General features: G+C 36.0%; 2 protein-coding genes across 6 annotated transcripts in view; one reads left to right on the top strand and one right to left on the bottom strand.

The window, feature by feature from the left end:
- Nucleotides 1-9329, top strand: part of pvalb6 (parvalbumin 6) — a 41543-nt gene extending 32214 nt beyond the window's left edge. For 2 of the 4 annotated variants that reach the window (XM_052552736.1, XM_052552735.1), the window contains exons 2-5: nucleotides 6464-6532; nucleotides 7834-7966; nucleotides 8094-8203; nucleotides 8825-9329. In XM_052552736.1, coding sequence (XP_052408696.1) covers nucleotides 6472-6532; nucleotides 7834-7966; nucleotides 8094-8203; nucleotides 8825-8850 — 330 coding nt within the window. In that variant the 5' untranslated portion in view covers nucleotides 6464-6471 and the 3' untranslated portion in view covers nucleotides 8851-9329. Of the gene's footprint in view, nucleotides 1-3687; nucleotides 3711-5691; nucleotides 5810-6463; nucleotides 6533-7833; nucleotides 7967-8093; nucleotides 8204-8824 lie in introns of those variants that run through there. The other 2 variants (XM_052552738.1, XM_052552737.1) reach the window with 2 other exon arrangements.
- Nucleotides 9330-9629: 300 nt separating this feature from the next.
- baiap2l2a (BAR/IMD domain containing adaptor protein 2 like 2a) lies at nucleotides 9630-19209 on the bottom strand. 2 transcript variants are annotated; one of them, XM_052552726.1, is made up of 14 exons: nucleotides 18777-19209; nucleotides 18085-18160; nucleotides 16386-16472; nucleotides 15690-15751; nucleotides 15487-15558; nucleotides 15180-15260; nucleotides 14732-14863; nucleotides 14249-14350; nucleotides 13981-14032; nucleotides 13690-13882; nucleotides 12891-12956; nucleotides 12641-12812; nucleotides 11008-11048; nucleotides 9630-10892 (listed from the first exon to the last, which is right to left on the bottom strand). In XM_052552726.1, exons 1-14 carry the CDS (start codon nucleotides 18828-18830, stop codon nucleotides 10820-10822), a joined length of 1263 nt encoding a protein of 420 aa, XP_052408686.1. In that variant the 5' UTR covers nucleotides 18831-19209; the 3' UTR covers nucleotides 9630-10819. The 2 variants fall into 2 exon arrangements, with proteins under 2 accessions (XP_052408686.1, XP_052408685.1); XM_052552725.1 differs by having other exon boundaries at nucleotides 12641-12818; nucleotides 18777-19207.
- Nucleotides 19210-19379: the final 170 nt, after the last annotated feature.

Here is a 19379-nt window from a genome sequence, read left to right as displayed (position 1 = left end):
ATGATGACATTTTCATTTATTGGTTGTTTAATTAGTAGCTTGTAGCATAGCTAATTATCTACTTGTTCATATGGATGTTGACTTAAGTTGATCTGCTTTAAATTATGAGTGGCTTGAATGGAGAGCTGCTGTTTCAAAGTATCTTCCCCAACAACACACGCTCTTATAATACATGACACTCCACTAAATATCACCTTGTCCTGCAGACCTAGGCTACTGTATGTTTGTAAGTGCTAGTGTGTTAAAAGCAACCATTTGGAGGTTTTGACTGAGACTAGAGGTCAATTGTATTTGAGATCAGGACATTAAGAGCAGCCCTCCGTAGCCGCGGCTGTCGTTGCCGATACCTCTCTCTTTCATCTCCATCTCCAGCAATCTGTACATTCCCTGCCCTGCTGCCAGCGGGGCTCATGAGGGTTGACAGTTACACCCAGCGATGCTGCAGGATTAGAGATGGCTCTCCAGGGCCTCGGGGTTTCACTGAGCCACAGAAAGATAAAATTAGCCCTCAGGAAGGGGAATTGGAGACTTTAAGGTGGGAGGGGAAGACTTACAAGAAGAATGGTGCCTTCTGGGAAACAACCAGCGTGAGACGTGAAAGACACAAAGAAGAAAAAGTCTTCTAGAGGAGGAGATAGAGCTAGTAAGTGCAGTACCTTTAGTGTAGATTTTATATGACTCATATTTCTGATTGAATGGACTGAATGAAGGGTCCCATTTTTTTTTTTCAAGAGCAAAAAAATATTAAAAAAATATAATAAAACTATTATTTAATAAAGTGATTATTAAAAGTAGTAGTAGTAGCATTGGCCATGGAATTGTATTTTTGCCTTTTTTAATTTAGACATTTTATTTATTCATTTATTTACATTTTAATATTTATTAATTATATTTATTACCCCATGACAATTAGAATAATTAACAGTTTTTTTCTGTGTATGTTTGAGACAGACATTGCCGGAAATGTATGTCATTCACAGCATCATAAATTATTTTGTATGATATTTTAGTATACTATTATATGTTTTATTAATGTTTTGAATAGGTTTTTATTTTAATATTTTCAGTTTACATTTTAGTTTTCATTTTGTAGAATGTACACATTTCAATGTATTTTATTCAGTTTTAGTTTAGTTCAGTTTCAGTTTTTATTTATTTCTAGTTTCAGTTTCAATTTAGTAAGTTGCCAACGCTTTTTTTTTTTTTAAAGTAGGCCTACACACACACACACACACACACACAAACAAACACACACAGTTATTTGATATATGTGTATTTAAATGTATATCATTCAGCTTATTTTCAACCATTATGAGACATAGGCTACAGTCTAATGCACTAGTAGTATATAGTACTGTTTACTAAAAATATGTACTTTGTTGATAGGGAAGTTCCATCATAAGTCCATAGCATGTCACAGTATTTTATATTGATTTCACAGACCCCTTTGTGGGCTGGTATCAAAATATACCATTACTAGTCTTAACATGTTGAATTAAATCTTAACATTTAGACCCACACAGGGAAAAAAAGACCCACTAAGGTATTTTTGTTAACTGGGCGACTTCATTTATTAAGAAGAGGAGTGGATGGGGATGAAAACAGAGAGAATGAGATCATTATAGAGAGATGCTTATCAAGAGACTGATGAGAGATTGAGGAGAGATATCAAAGAGAGCCAATGTCATCTCCAAGAGGGGTGTGAAAATTAGGAAATAAAATCAAATAGGAGAGAGGAAGGGGTCTGTAGAGAGAAACGGAGGTTAACAATATAAACAGTAGGTGTAAAAACACACTTCTTTAATCCAGGCCAGCAGCAAGATACTATCTTGTTTTCTAAAACAGATGAGTGAAGCCCTGTTAGATCAAAAAAGAGGAACTTGAGCATTTTCTTTCTGTTATACCCATGTCTCACACCTATAAGCATTAAAAACGGTGACACCTCGGCTGAGGTCATATTTCTGTTAGCAAAACCTGTTCAGAAGTTTCTGTGACTCCCCACTAGGGCTGGACGATATGGCAAAAATTATATCACCATCTATTTCTTAATTTCGGTCGATATGATATGATAATTCCTATATGAACACTATTAAAAAAGCCTCATAAAAATGGCCAAAAACAACCTGGTATAGTGTATAATGTTACAAAAGCTTTTTATTTCAGATAAATGCCGAAATTTGGATCTTTCTATTCATGAAAGAATCCTGAGAAAATCTCAACAGACTGGCTGAGACCAGCCTAAAAAGATGCTCTGGACAGTTGACGGGCCACTGCTGCGCATCGTCATGAAAGCTTATCATTTTCAAGTTTTTTTAAGCCTTACTGCTTGTCGATTTATACATTAAAGCATCCAAACACAAGAAGCGGAAAAGCTTAACAGAGCTGGTTACTCGCATTATGTGTTCGATGCGCAAGAGAGAGAGAGAGAGAGATGCGTATCACGGACAGTAGCATTGAATCAAGCTCTCTTCTGAGTTCTTCCCAAAGTCCCTCCTGAACCTGAACGAACAAATACAAATCGCAATTTGAACAAACAAAAAGATGTGAAAGAGCCCAATTCAGTACAGTGGTGTTCTGGTGTTCAGGGCTCACGCAGAGAGAGGCGTCTCTCAAAACGCTTGAACACCGAATTTGCATCTGTTTGCTCTTGTGCCGACAAATAGATACAAAATATGTCAAAATACCCATCTTGGAAAGTATGCTCGAAAAAAAATTCTGTTATTTCTTAAGTGAAAGTAAACAATTGAGGAAAAAAAATATTTTGGATGCGTTCATCGTCTCTTAAAGTGACCGCGCCTATTTTAGCTACTAGCTGCTGTAATGTTAATCCAAGAAAATTTAAGAAAAACACTCACTGCTCTTGACTGAATTACTTTGTAGTTTTAACATGAATTAATGCATAGTCAGACCAAAAACTATCCAGACACCAGGTTTAATTTTACTAGTAGGTACAGGAGTCAGGACACTAGAATACATTTAGGTGTGAGTATAGCAAAATTAGGCAAACTGTGACAAAGCACCTTCATACAGTGAACTACTAGTGAATTTGATTAAAAAAAATTCTGTCTGTCTAAAAAATTGGGACCAAAAATTATTCAACACCATGTATTGCTTATGTGTTTTTTTTTTCTGAATTGCTATCTTGACATCATGAAGAGGAATTTGTTCTGACACAGTTTAACTAAGTTATTGTCATATTTTATAACCACTTTACAAGTGATAGCAAATAAACTGTAATAATGTGAGAAATGTTGAAGGTGTCTGAATAAATTTTGGTTTGATTGTATATTTCATTTTAAAATGAAGACTATCCATTGCTATTTTACATTTGATTATTCAGTTTCTGTACCTGGACACATACAAACTTGAAAAAAAACCTTAAACAGTGTGTAAATAGCACAAATAAAAAAAATAAAAATGAACGAACATAAAAATTAAACCATTTCAAACAGGGCCCACTGGTACAACCTTCACCGTGGCCCCGCAAAGCCCAGCTATGGCCCTGTGTATGTGTATATTAAAATGTACATGAAAATGTCACTTTATTGTGCTATAATGAGTGTATACACCAAAGGGAATAGAGCTGCATTTTTTAAATTCAGAATGACAGTTGACAGTTTGAGAGTTGCCGTGGCAACTGTAGTGCATCCTCACACAACACACCAGACTTTGAGTAGAAAACAACACTTCTGTCTCTTTTGCTCCTAAAGGTTTGTAAAAATGATCAGCTTTCAGGGGGGAAAAAACTGTAACTCGTATGCTTTAATGTCCAACTGTTGTGTTTGAAGTGAATGTTAATTTTATTAGTAATTTTAGCATAATTGTTAAGTTCTTCCCACACATAATGTAGACTTTAAATAACGCTAACGTTACTTGGGCGGGCCACCCAGGTATGTTACATTAACGTCCGCCCAGGTAATGTTATATATGAAGAAACATTTTTGCTTTTATTATTTTTATCCTTATACTTTTTTATCCGCTCAAAATAATGAAACCTAGTTTTAAATCTCCCCTCGCGCTGCACGTTTCGTATCTGTGTGTGCTGTTTGCGCGAGAGCTGTTTAACGTTAACGGTAACGTTACTCTCTCTCTGATGCTCCCAAGTGCGCTGCAGAGCAGAGACGTGGCGGATATTTCACATAACTAACACAGGGTTTGACAGTGCGGCCGCTTCGGTCGCTAATTCAAATAGATGTGCGCGAACGGTAAAATGTATTTAAGGTTTTTTTAAATTAAGTGACATCAAATGAAATGGTTAAAAAAAAGTCTTAATGATAATTTTAAGTCGTCTTATATTTTGAGGATGGAAAACATTAATCGCAATACAGACTATCGATTATTAAACTTAATGATTTCATCAAAAGTCATATGTCAATAAAAAAAAGAGCGCTGCTCGTTGCAGTGTCACAAGGGGGCGCTGTTGCGTGTTCAATACACCGCCTCTCAACAGCGCTTAGTTCACACTGCTTCAGTGATTGCTTCAGAACTGATTTCAGATTGCTTATGAACTCGAGTTGATGAATTATGACAATGTCTACTTAATGGCCTTTATACAATACGTTTTAGACTGTTATAAGAATAGTTTTTCTCTGAGCTGAAGGAAAGCACATACATTTCAAAATAAGAGTCCCGGTGTATTTCGGACTTGTTTATAATTTTTTATTTATTTATTTATTTATTATGGTAATTATTTCTAGTATCGGTCAAATCTGTGTCCTATTCACTGAGAGTGGCATTATATGACAAAGAAAGGAGAACTCTACCATATAAATGCTGTAATTTTCAATGCATATTATAATACATAATATTAGTATCTAATTAAAAGTAATACGTCTAATTAAAATTAATAAGCCTCTGTAATTAAAATTTCAATAAATTAAAATACTGTTAAAAATCACACTTGATTTGTCACATGTAGTAGACCATTTTTGTGCCTTGGGTAATAGGAGGGTTTTCCACCGGGCTACCACAGCAAGTATATTTGAAACCTGTGGGAAGCACTGTTGTCATGTCATAGACGTCTGTTAGTGTTATCATTTAACTGAAAAAGAAAAGTGATCAATAAAGTAGCAGCATTGTAGGGAACACTGTATGTCCCAGGTTGCACCAGAGAGACTGTGCTGGTAATATGTGGAGGGTGAGTGGCTTTGGATAAAAGTGTCCTCTAAATGACACATGAAATCTATCTTTTCATTTGGATTGGTCCAAGCAGAGCTAGAGTAGGTTGGTGAGCGCCACACAAAGCCCACCAGCGTTACGCAATCAAACCCACTCACAGCACAATGTGGAGGCACTACGCATCGTTCGAAAGTTTGGGATCAGTTTTTGAAAGAAGTCAAAAATACAGTAACAATAGTATTGTGAAATATTATTAGAATTTAAAATGATTTTTGAATGTTTTAAAATGTTATCTATTCCTGTGATGCAAAGCTGAATTTTCAGCATCATTACTCCAGTCTGTCAGTTCAGAAATCATTTTAATTTGCTGCTAAAATAAAAGCGTGTTGAAAACAGTTGTGCTGCATGCTTGGCTTTGCCAGCTCAGCTGACTTCCACATTAAACCCTCACAGTCGCTGAGCAGATCTCGCTGTACCAAACGTCACTGAGGAAAGTCAGCAGTTGCGCTGTCTTCCAGTCAGCAGAACTGAAGCTCAGTTTTGCCCAGCTGACCCGCACCTGATCCAGATCAATGAAACGAGGAGCCAGCTGAAAGGAAAAAATACAGGCTGTACTTTCACTGCTGCACATTACCAATACTGCCTGCTGTGGGAGAAAAAAGGACAATGAGGAGTGTGTAACTGTGGGCAGGTGAAGGACTCTGCTAAAAATCTTTTAAGAAACTTTTTAAGTCTGACCGTGACTTGTGTGGAAATTGTTCTCTGTCTTAAGAACCTTGGAAAACTGAGCAGTGCAGTCTTTTAGCTCACTATCAGTCATTTGCTGAGGAAGCGTTCACTGAATGTGTGCTGATTAAAAACATATTTCCAGCTAAAGTCATCTGTGATCTCCATCTCTGGGCTCTCTGAGGGTCTCTCAGCTGCTGGTTTGGACTGAAGCCTGACTCTTATGCAAAGTCCATCTCTGGATGACCGTTTGAAATCCGTATACACCTGATAGTTGTAACGTCTCTGGCAGAGGAAACACTGAAGGATTGTGGGCGCTGGAGCCTTCAACATGTTTTCCCTCTGATCTGGAGTTGGACCTGAGCTGTGTGGTTTTAAAAGAATCACATACACACACACACACACACACACACACACACATCAAGTGTTTGACGTTTCTCTCACCCCTCAAAACTAGTTCATAATTTATGACTTTTTGAAGGCCTTTTATCAATTCTTTCTTTTCATGATCTCACGCTGGCCAGCTGCAGTTTCATGTTGCATTGCTATTTTTTTTTACTACATGGTACATGAATGCTGATTTTTCGTTCTTTTTCTCTGTCTGTGTCTCTTTTTGCAGTTTTAGAAATGGCGATGAACAGCATCCTCAACCTTGATGACATTAAGAAAGCCCTGGATGCCTTTCAAGGTGATTTTTCTGTGCCATCCTGAGTTGCAAGCTTTAATTTCTCCTTCACATATGTACTCTTACTCTAAAATATGATTTAAAAAAAAACTGAAAATAAATAGTATTAATCACATTAATCACAATTTTTATAAGTAATGTAAATATAAGTGTACATGTTTGTAAAATTGCCTCTTTTTTAGGGGCTGTTCCCTTTTTTCATTCAGCTGTGATGTTTTCCCCCTTTTCCTGTGTGCTAGATGTCTTTGACCATTGCGATCTCATTTCACGTCTTTTACAGCGTTTCAAGCATGACACGGAAATGAGCATTGCAGCTAAATTGTCTCGAGAGTTTGTGTTTTTTACATTCCATTGCCATGCATCTCCTGTTAAACTCACAATGCATTGGGTTTGAATGGCCCTCTATTCTGTCATTCTCTAGCCATAGAGAAATCATAACTTCCATCATAATTACAAAAAGATCATGATTGATTAACATGGGTACTCTTTGACTTTGGAAACACCATAAAAAATACTGAACTTCAAAAAATGTCTTTGGATTTCCAGTGGATTTCCTTGAACTTCATACATTTAATAACAATGCAGAAAAACTAAAATAATACATTTTTTTAAATACCCTGTTGAAATCTACTTAACATTTAGGGTGAGGATCAAGAGCACCACTTTTTTTTAAATAAACTTTATAAACGAGAAAATTGCAATAATTGTTTTATATTTATTATGTTGTTTTTATCATTATTAGAAGCCAAAATTGGAATCGAATATCATGGTCTTTTTAAATTATTTTTATTATAATGAAATTGACATGGACTAGGGCTAATTAACTAGAAAATGACAAAGACCATAAAAGTAGTTCACATGACTCATGCACTATATTTCAAACAATCTTACTGAAAATCTTTCACTTCACTCTATCAAACCTGTCTAATTCCATTATTATCCAATTAGAGAGCCAAAGCAGAGGGCAGGTTTGAAGAGAGCCGAACCACAAGTCTGTTTCTTATGTTTTTTTAGTATGTGACTTCAGGACACTTGGAATATAGTGCACAATTAGCACAAACCACTTTTATGATACATTTATGGTGCTTTTTTGTTCCATTTAAAGCTTGACAGTCCCAAACTCTATTTACTTTCATTATATCAAGAGAAAATTCAGCTTTTGTGTTCAACAAAACAAAGCCAAACAGGTTTAGAATGACATGAGGATGAGGAAAACATGACAAAATTAGCATTTTCATGTAAACTCCTCCTAGTTTCCAGACAAAATGTCAGTGATTCTCTGTGTTTTTGCAACCTTCTTGTAGCCGTCGACTCATTTGACCCCAAGAGGTTTTTTGAGATGGTCGGACTGAAGGCGAAGTCGGCTGAAGATGTGAAGAAGGCTTTCCACATCCTGGATGCAGACAATAGTGGCTTTATAGAGGAGGAGGAACTTAAGTAAGACTACATCATTTCATCACTACAAACAGATAACTTGTTACCCGTAAGATTTGCAATTGAAACTCTCAGAGTACAGGTGAGCACACAATAGGTTTGAAAGACTCGCTCTGTTTCTTCTTTGCAGGTTTGTTTTCAAGCATTTCGCTACAGACGGGAGAGACCTGAGCGATAAGGAGACCAAAGCATTCCTGAAGGCTGCGGACAAAGATGGAGATGGGAAGATTGGAGCAGAAGGTAAAATAACGGAATATACCAGAACAGCAGGGGCGTCACACATCTATTTGATTTATTTTTGATTTTTGAGCGGGCACCAGTGGGAGCCCTGACTTACTTGATAAGAAAACACTGTCTTTTCAAATATTAAAACATACTAGTTCTTTATAGAAGTGTAAGCTGTGTTAGTCTAGTTAAATAAACCTGGTTTCAAATCTCAACATGCTTCCTCAGTTTAAATGGGCAGGGCTCAAGACACACACATACACACACACACACACACACACAAAGACTGTTTAAATCTTTAATTTCAAGTAATGATTCATAGCTGATTCATATGGAAGCCTGTTCCTGCAATATAAAAAAAGATCACGATTCAAATCGCACTTCATTGAATGATTCACTGAGTGAGTCGGACGAGTGAGTCTAATTCAAACTGCTAACTCACAAAATAGTGTGAATCCTTTAGATTAAAAAGAACTGGTTCATAAGAGTCAATTGAATCAGATGCGCACAAAGCTTTCAGAACTGATTCGATTTTAAATTCTTGTCTGGAGTCCTTATAAACATGACGCTTCTACTAACCTTTATTATGCACTTTATCAAAAATGCTATTAATCACTCTGTCTCTTTCTGTTTCAGAGTTTGCTGCTCTGGTTCGTGAATAAGTGACTCCGAGTCTTGGCCTGTTCATACCTTATGACCCTTTGACCTCGACACCTCAGCCTAACCCTCCCCGAAGCACAGACACACACACACACACGCGCTCACTTAAACACACCCTCACACACCTGCACGGCCCTTTCTGAACACTCCCTACACACAATCACACACGCTGACCGTCATGCTATTTATTTTCCTTTTTATAAAAAAGTGAGTGTTTCTGCTAGTGTATAGACCAAGCGACCTTTAACAGAGCAAAACCTCATGCACGTAATATGTACAGTAGATACAATAGAAAAGAAAACACTGCATTGTTCATAATCCACCATTCTTCATCTGTCTTTATCGTCCTCCTTCGCTCCTCTCCTCCCCTCCCCTCCAAACTCTCTCCATCCCTCCGTTAACAAGCCGTTGTGAAACACACCAAAAGAAGAAAGAGGTCAAGTTGTGAAAGAAAAGAAAATAAAGAGAAAATGCCCCAAGAGTTCGAGTGTGTGTGTTTTTTTTTTTTGTTTTTTTTTTTTTTTTTTTTATATAATCAGTTTGAAGTATGGTATGTGTGGCAGGGTTGCAAAATTTTGAATTAAATGATTAACTCTCTCTTTTAATTCATGAGGGTGTATTTAAATGGAATTGGCTACACTCCACAGGAAACTGGAATTTGAAATGCAGGAAGTAAAAAAAAAGAAACTAAATTTATTCTTAAGGAAATGGTCATATACTGGAAGTAAAACGGGATGTTAAACAGTTGTTATTTAGTTCTTAAGAACACAGAGACACTAAATCAACTTCACATTATTTTATTTATCAAACCGATCAAGATGTAAAGAATTAGTTCAAGATGTCTACAAGAAAGACTGTACATTGTATATTTTCCTGTAGTCACTGGTCAAATAGTAACAGACGCAAATTACTGCTGTGATACATGCACATATTTCTGTTTTGAATATTCAACATCAATTAAAATGAAAAATATTCTCAAAAAAAAAGAAAAAGAAAAAGAAAATGCTGATAACATACAAGACATCCCTACAAATGGGTTTATACTAATGGGCTTGACACCTCAGTAGAAGGTCACACCAATTACTGTCAAGGTTAAAATGAACATTCACTTTATAGGCACTTGAGCAGACAGAACAGCCAATTTAGGGGCAGCTTATAATTGGACGCATCAGATGAATTAACTGAGCCGAGAGACAAAGTTCAAGCACAGAGCGGGAGAGAGAGACTGATAGTCTCTTATCAGAGGAACTGTAGTTAAACCAGCCCCAACAGCAACAAACATGACAGTATACATTTATAAAGTGCTTTCAGAGGACATGCGATACTTTAAGAGCTGTTTTGCCAACATAATGCAAATTGTATACAATTATTTAGAAATGGAAAAATAGAAAAGACGCACTTATCTCAGCACTTAAAAGCACTTCAGCTGACCAGCATTTACATTTCCTGGTTCATAAGAACAAGTCCAGCATATAAAACTACAAGAGAACGGAAGTGATGTTTTAAAATACACATAAAATGATCAAACCAAGTAGACTTTTTAAAAGAAGAACATTTTTCAATTGACACTTTTCAAGCCAAACATTTCACAAAAATAAGTTTGTAACGTTTCATCAGATGTTAGTTCAACATGTTCATAGTTAATGTCTTCATGAAATTCACATATTTTAAGTGTGACTTAAGCAGCCAAATATTTATGGGGCCATCACATGTAAAAGAGTGTTATTAATTGTGTTTGCTGCCGCAGACCCTCCAACAGCCTGAAGATAAAGGTAAATTATCTTAACTACCTGCTTTAATGGACTTTTAAAGACTAGTCATTTATCATTCTTGAGTCGCTTTGTCCTAAATGTGATGCTTTGTACTGATTATGCTGGAATATTTATGTTTTTGAAAACGGTTGAACAATGTACAGTGAAATGTGCACCACTGATTAGCCTTTGAAGAACTGTTCATTGGTTGAAATATTATTCATATGCGTGGAGCGGATCTGTCATTGGTTTTAGTGGGTTTCAGCTTGACAGTAGCAAATGGATTTGTGCCTCTGGAAACAGAGAGAAAAAATGTACATGTCATTGATCTGCCGTATAGATCATGGAAAACAAAAGGCAACACAATTAGCGGGTTAATGGATATGAAACAATGTCTTCTTTACCAACCTTGGAAAAAGTTGTGGTCGAGACTCATAGTCATCTTGTCTCTGTAAAAATAAAATAAGAGAAGTTTAGCACTGTTGATTGTTTTAGAACTGTTTCAAACTACTTGCGTCACAGCAAAACCAGACAAATGTGATGCTGAATCCAGAAAAGTGTACTGAAACTACTCCCAAACTAAAAAAATAAAAAATAAAGATTCTTTATTGGCATAGAAGAACTTTTCCGTTGTATAAAGGGTTCTTTTTAGCGGAAAAGGTTCTTTAGATTATGTTGTTCTATAATGTAATATTCTTAATGGTAATGTTCTTCACAAATGGTTCTTTTAAGAACCGTTCACTGAAAGGTTCTTTAAAGAACCCAAAATTGTTCTTCTATGGCAGCACTGTGGCCCTGTTCTTGTGTTAAAGTTTAAGTACCCGAACACATTTATGGATATAGGCTTTTTAAAAAGAAACTACTTCTTTAAATGAAAAAATCATAATACAAGTACAGCCACAGCAAACCACAACAAATGCAAAAGGAAGTAATAGGCTCATAAATAATTGTAGAACTTTTGTGGTATATCACATCAAAGCACAGCACAGCACACACACACACACACACACACACACAAACACACACAAACACACACACACACACAGACCGTCAGCAGAAAGAGCTGCCCCCTTGCAGCCACCAGAATGAAGGATGAGGTGTGGTGGAGAACAGCACTTCACCACAGTGCCCCTGCTGGCCACAGTAAGAACTGACACTTAAAATTCAACGTCAGCCTGCCAAATTCAACTCTCATCTCCACATTTACATTAGCTTACAGTCAGGACTCTCTCTGGGGAATTTAAATATTCAGAGCATCAGCAGATCTTCACAGATAAAACCCCGAAGCACATCAGAATGTAAAAAAAGTCACTCAGAGGATTACTACATTACAGTAGCTGCATGTTCATTTTTACTTTGCGAGCAATATTAATGCATTGCTTAATGGAGTTCAGTAAGTGTTCTTTCTCTAAATGTGAACATTACACAACGAATTTTCATTCATAATCTTCATAATTTTGTATCAATATGTAATAACTTTTCCTTTTAGCTGAAATTAATAATTTTACCACCTGTCATATAAGTTTACAGTCTTGCTGAGGGATAAATGATTTATTTAATTTTATCCATCAGCATTTTTATTAAAATGAAAAATAATTGTTTAACCTAAAATTATAACACATTCTGAATCTAAATCAATTACTCTTTTCTAATTTCTACTCAGAAATGTGTCACATTAAGGGATCATTTACACAAAAAAAATTTAATTCTGCCATAATTTACTCAGCCCTATGTCATTCCTGCACTGTATGAGTTTCTTTCTTGTGTTGAGCACAATTAAAGATATTTTGAAAAATTCTGGTAACCAAACAGATGCTGGTAGCCATTGACCTCTACAGTATGAAAAATAAATAAATTGGGAGTCAATGACTACTATCAACTACTGTACTTGGTTGCCCACATTCTTCAAAATATCTTCTTTTCTGCTCAGCAGAAGAAACAGACTCATACAGGTTAAGGGGTGAGGGAATGATGGCAGAGTTTTCATTTTTATGTGACTTTTCCGTGTAACAGTGTTTATGTTGGTTTGAACAGGCCTCACTCTGTTTTCTGAAGGTGTGGGAGTGACCGGCCGGGAATTGCTGGATCTGGTTGATGGAGGAGGTGGTGGCGGAGGTGCAGGTGCAGGTGCAGGTGCAGGTGGAGCTGTTTGTTGCCTGCTGCTCACGGGTTGGTTGAGGAGGTTACTCATACTGCTGCTGCTCCTGAAAGAGCTGTTACTGAACAGAGAAAGAGGTCAGAGGTCATGAGACTGAAGCGCAGATGTTGAGAAAGTTGCCATATCAGCTTACCTGGAGAGAGGAGGTCCAGGTGGTTCATCGACGGGGCCTACATAAGCAGCAGGGAACCAGCCTTGCCTGAACAACACAGATCAAATGAACCAGAAACTAAATCAGGTGGTCCATCTGAGCACTGTATGTGTTTCAGTGCATCACTAAAGAGAATACAACAACTCTCCTTTTCATGAATGGACACTGGAGTTTGAAATAAGGACTTTAAGATTACCAGCCAAATGAAACTTTTAAAAGATGCCCTGACGAGTGGATAAAACTGATCACTTATTATGTTGTAGCGTGGGTTGTAAAAATGGAAGTACTTTAAAATGATAACGCATGTGACGCATATTGTGCTGATAGATATTCCTAATATATGCCTGCCATGTGTGATTCACATTCATAGTGTGGCTAAAGATAAATGTCAGCTTATATAAGATAAGATAACACAATATTTATAACCCAATATTTATTTGCAATTGCTGTCCTGTGGCAAAATGTGAGGACAATTGTGTCTTAGGTAATGCATGCAATGGTGATTGTTACCTGGACTCAACATCACTTGGTGAGATATGTTGCTAATAAAATAATCGTGCCATGAGAACAGCATGATAACTTTATTACAGTATGTCTGGTCTCTCAATTTCATCTCCGCGAGTTTTTATGACTTTGTTTTACACAAGCACAGATAATTTTAGAATTTTATGACATTTCAGCAACAACTTTTGGAATTAAGCTTGAAAATGCTAATGTTGACAGAACATTTTGAAATGAAAATGCTGTATTCATATGTATCTGGATCAGTGTAGACTCTCACCGTCCAGAGCTGTCAGAGCGGCCGAACAGCCAGCCGTTCCTCGGCTCTTTAACCAGTAGGGTGATGGTTTCTCCTCGGGAGAACGGCAGGAGGGTGGAGTTTGCAGAGGGAGGGTGGGGCACCAGTGCTCGCATCACTTTGCCTCCGGCCAATCCCGACATGGAGTTGGAACGACTGGGCTGAGGGGAGGGGCCTAAGATGAAGGAGAGAAACATTTGCCATATTAAGCACAAAAAAAAGTGCGTAATATTTACAGATGTCTTTTCTAATTTTAAAATAAGCTCTCCACACCTCTAGAGGGAATCTTGCCCAGTGGTTGCTCTGACCAGCGGTTTACATCCGGCTGACAGAATTACACGGAAACATTGAAATGTAAAAATAAATAAATAAATAACATTGTATGTGAATTTTATTTCAAATAATTTACTAGTTTCAAAAAAAGAATATATATATATATATATATATATATATATATATATATATATATATATATATATATATAATGTAATTTAATACATGGTAATATATATTAAAGTTGACATATATCATTATATCCCACAATGTTGTCCTCCAGTCGTGAAGGAGTGCGTGGACGGGATTCTCTCGTGTGATTCACCAGATCTTTCCACCCCTCAGCTCTGTTTTGCAGGCCGCCCCCTGTCTGTGGGAGGAATTAAACAATTAAACATACATTAATCAAACTGAGCACTTTCAAACAACTTTTAATTGGCAGAAAAAGTCATAATCTAGAAAATCATTTTACGTAGTATAAGGCTACCCAAATATTTTGCCTTGTCCAAAGATTTTTTTTCCCCTTTCAAAAAATTGAGATGGCAAGCTTTTACGACAAGACTTGAGACACATTCTCCTTAATAATATCTCCACATCACTTTGGTTACACCCAAAAGTCAAGTGAAGTCAAGTTTATTTCTAGACTACATTTAAAACAACAGAAGTTGACCAAAGTGCTGTACAAAGCCAAAGCCCACCCCATTAAGCAGTTAGATAATTATGGATACTAATAAAAAGCGATGCTATATACCTTGTTCATGAGATACGCAATGGACTGGGTGAAGCCGCTGTGTTTCTCTGCCAGGAATCGATATCTTCTTTCTTCCTCCTTTAACGCCTCTCTCTGACACTCTCTGAGAAAGTGCACATATTCGCTGCCGTCCTACACAGATCCATCAACATTATTACCATAAACATCATTATCATTATATTTTTCATATTCCGTACCATCATGAATCATAATAATGCTTAACAGCATCAGTTTGGCTTCAACGCTCTTAAAAATAGCTGGTTTCCATTTTCCAATTTCCATTTTTTTGTATTTTTGTATTTCTGTTTTTTTTTATATATTATTTTTTTTATCTGTCTTCTAAATCTAAACATGACAAATGAGACACTCTACAGTCCTCTGTTTGCCACAGACACAGAAATGTCCAAATCTAGTGTGCCGTTTAGCAAGGGTGACAGACTGCTCTCACCTGAGGGACCCCTCGCCTCATCTGTCTCTCTAGTGCCGATGCCTGGTTTCTCACTTCAATCTCATAGCGCCTCCTGCTGTTCTGGAGGAGAAAGTGACCCAACCACATCAACATGAGTCATTAAAGTTTCAATATTAAGATTCATTGTAATCAGATAATGTACCTTGTTCTGAGTTGGCTGAAGGATAAAGTATCTTTAATTAGGTAAATATTAATTGTGCTCCTAATTTTATTTGTTTATGCATGCTTTCTGTTCTTAAAATATACATGTTCTGTTTGCATTTGCAAAATACACCAAACAACTCACAAATATGTATTCTTTATCTAGTCTGACATTGTCATCCATCTCTCGAAGGACCTCGGAATGGAACCAGCGGAACTGAATCAATCACACAGACCGGTTAAACATGGGATTGGCCATACAGACAATCAAGCATGCATTATGTCAACAATGGCATAAAAGTGGAAGATATCAAATGATGGGTCGATAGAGGAGAATGGGTAACGCACCACTCCCTCCAGCTCATTGGTGAGTCTCCTCTGACTGTCTGAGATCTGGATCAAAACGTCACCTGCAAAACAAACAAAACAGCCTCTGTTTGAGGGTCCATGTGTTAAAGTGCAAGTATTAGCCTCGAAAGGTTGCACTGCCAAGCTGATGTTGTGTCATCATTTATTATTTAACATCACAGAGGAGGTGCAGTTATCTGATATTGACTACAAAACTCACATGCACACACACACACACACACACGCACACAAGCACACACACACACACTGTCATCTAGCTGTGGTCATAAAATAGGATTCATAGCAACAAAAGCACCATTGAAATTTAATGAAATGTTTCTATTAAACCACAACAGGGTGATACACGTCAGCTATAAACAAACACACACACACACACACAAACACACTCATGTGTAAAAGACAACCGAGGAGGAACACAGTGAATTTACAAGAGCAAAGTACAATATGAGTGTGTGAAGGGCATTGTCTCCCTCCCAATTTATCACCCTCAATAAACACACACATAACTCTCTTCCTTTCCCGCTCTGTCCCTGCGATGGAAAATAGGCTATATATTTATCAGAAAAATATGAAAATAAACTGTGTTATCAAAAATCCCTGAGTTTGACAGAAAAGTGTCCTGCTGTAATTTAAAAGTGAAAGGAAATGAAATGACAGGAGGAAATTAAAGCTTACCCAGCAAACGCGACGACATGCTCTGCATGGCCTGTTCACCCATCTTAGACAGAGCATTGAAATAGGCCTCACTGGTGACAGCCAGGGCTGGAGATATACACACAGATTGAATTCATTTACCACTGTATGAATATTATTATTTTTTTTACAGTAATAATATCTTAGCATCCTTAAAACAAGATCAATTAGGTTCATTTAGATATTAAAGACTAACTCACACAAAAATTCAAAGTCAACCCTTCTTTGCCTTCTATCGTAGTGCTCAAGTCTAACTTGTGTGATTTAAATGTGAGACAGAAGACTGGACTGGTGTTGGATCACCTATATTTTTTTATTTTTCTCAGTGCAGTGCTTTGCTAGTGCTTGACATTATTTGCATTACATTTGTATGTATATATATATTATAGAAAATATCAAAATAAATAGCTTAGCAGCAATACATATTACGAATGAAAAAAAAAATAAAAAATACCTGTGCTACTTATGACTGCTTTTGTGGTCCAGGGTTACATTTATGGATTTGGTGGATGCTTTTATTTTATCCAGTTATTTTCTTTTTCATTAAACCAGACACAATTTATACATACAAACATACATACATACACACACATACACACACACACACACACACACACACAAACACACATATACATATATATATATATAAAGTTCTTTTGAAAAACAATTATATTCTTATATTCTCTCATTTCCTTCATTATCCACTAAGCACAATCTTACAACATATTTACAATTTAACACATATGAAATATCGTATATGATACAGTATATTGTTACCTATAACTTATAATGATATAAGGGTTTTGAAATGTATCAAATAAAAAAATTAAGCAATACTATTAAACAGATGTTAGGTATACTAATATTTTGATTAATTTACAGTGTAAGTCTATTTTGAACATCTTGTTTTACAAGTGATACTATTTAAACATCCTGAAAACAAGATTCATTATTAAAACAAGTTAAAAGGTTACATTTTATTTCAATTCATTAAGATATTAAAGGACTAGTTCACAATAAAATTCACCAAAGATATTAGATTCAATGACAACAAACCTGATACAACAAACCTGCATGATATATTTAAATATTCTAATGTTTTTTAAAATATATTTAGAAAATGCTATAATATTTGCAACTATAAATGAGTTTGAGAGCTACGGTGAAGAAGATTTTAAAAAGTCTTGATACAGGTCTGGAATGACATGTGGAAGTTTAGATAACAAAAATGTAATTTTGTTGTTAAACCAATCATTTAAGAATTGTTAGACAGACCATTTATTGTTTATATATAATATTAGCATTTTGTCTTTCTCCGATCACCAAAAACAATATATATATATATATATATATATATATATATCTAAAGTTATTTTATTACTTCAATCTGTTGAAAGATTAAGATTGAACTAATAGAACACTGTTTGATAGTCATCTTTCAAAAGATTAAAGTCTTTCTCAAGTACAGCGAGTTAGTAAGTTAGTGAAACTCGAGACTCATAAAATAGACAGTCATTAAACAATGATGCTGAATCAGCCAATGACGCTGCAGCAATGCTAACTTATTATCATCAATGACAGTCAAAAGGCCAAAGTTCAACCACTTTGATCTGTTTCTTCCTCCTTCCGGCTTTTTCAGTTTTCTTATCTACTGCATTCATTCTTTCTCAAGTTGACTTGCCTTGGAAAGCCTGAATGTAGCTGTTTCCCAGTGCCACCAGTCTCTGCAGACCTGGATTGAACTGCTCCAGTATGCTCTGAGCGGATGGACAAACAGTGTAAGAATGAGAGTCCCATATCAGATCCAATGTCAACAAATATTGTCACTCCTCATCAATCTGTCACCTTGGTTACAGATTGCTGTTTGTCACAACAAAATGGTGGATATCTAAAATCACTTTTGAAAAATACTGATTTCTCTATTTCTCTCTCTCTCTCTCTCTATATATATATAGATAGATAGATAGATAGATAGATAGATAGATAGATAGATAGATAGATAGATAGATAGATCTAGATAGATTGTATTTACTCTACATAAAATGTACAATAACTGTACTATTTGACACTTGTCATTAAACTCTCTCTAGAATTTTACTTACATTTTAATATTTTATAATTTATATATATGTATATATAATATACATGTATGTATGTATGTATGTATGTATGTACTAACACACAATTATGCTTCATGCTGTAACAATGTAATAATTATCTTTAATTTGTATTTCTGGATCACATTTTTAAAAACATGAAGGCAACAAATTTCTTCTAAATGTAAATGAATGTCCACGTACTTTATTAATCTTGTTCTACTTATATGTACATGTGATTGAGTGTCATTCAAACTTAGAGAGTCTTCAGGCTTACCGTATAAATGGCCAGAGTGGTGCGGTGCAGTTGATCACTGTTTTGTCCTGACATCCTGATCTGACACCGTGGTACAACAAACAAATAAACAACATCCACTGACTAAACAACAAACAAACAGACTGACAGATGACCCAGTGCTGTCTACCCCTTGTCTCCTGTGTCCTCTCCTGTCTCGTCGCGTTTGTGAGTGTTAGTGTGTGTCTGTGTGTGTGTGTGAGAGAGAGAGAGAGAGAGAGGGAGGGAAACAGTGAGCTATTGTCACCCGTGTGGGCTGTGAATTATTGAATAGTGCAGAGTAATAAAAGTGTGACTGAGGTTAGACACCTGCTGTAAACACTGCACACCTGCGATAGGAGACAGGACTGGTGTAGAATTGCCAATATTTTTGCATTTTTACAGTGCAGTGATCACAAACCTTTGCTAAAGCCTTTACCTTTACATGTGTGCATTTGGCTCTTTTTCATTCAACCCAAACAAGTGTTATGTTTTATATATATATATATATATATATATATATATATATATATATATATATATATATATATATATATATATATATATATATATATATATATATATATATATATATATATAAAACAC

Source organism: Carassius gibelio, chromosome B3, assembly GCF_023724105.1.
Source record: "Carassius gibelio isolate Cgi1373 ecotype wild population from Czech Republic chromosome B3, carGib1.2-hapl.c, whole genome shotgun sequence".
In the NCBI taxonomy this organism is placed as follows: domain Eukaryota; kingdom Metazoa; phylum Chordata; class Actinopteri; order Cypriniformes; family Cyprinidae; genus Carassius; species Carassius gibelio.
The sequence above is the reverse complement of the archived record's forward strand: the minus strand, read 5'-3'. Positions and strand labels throughout refer to the sequence as shown.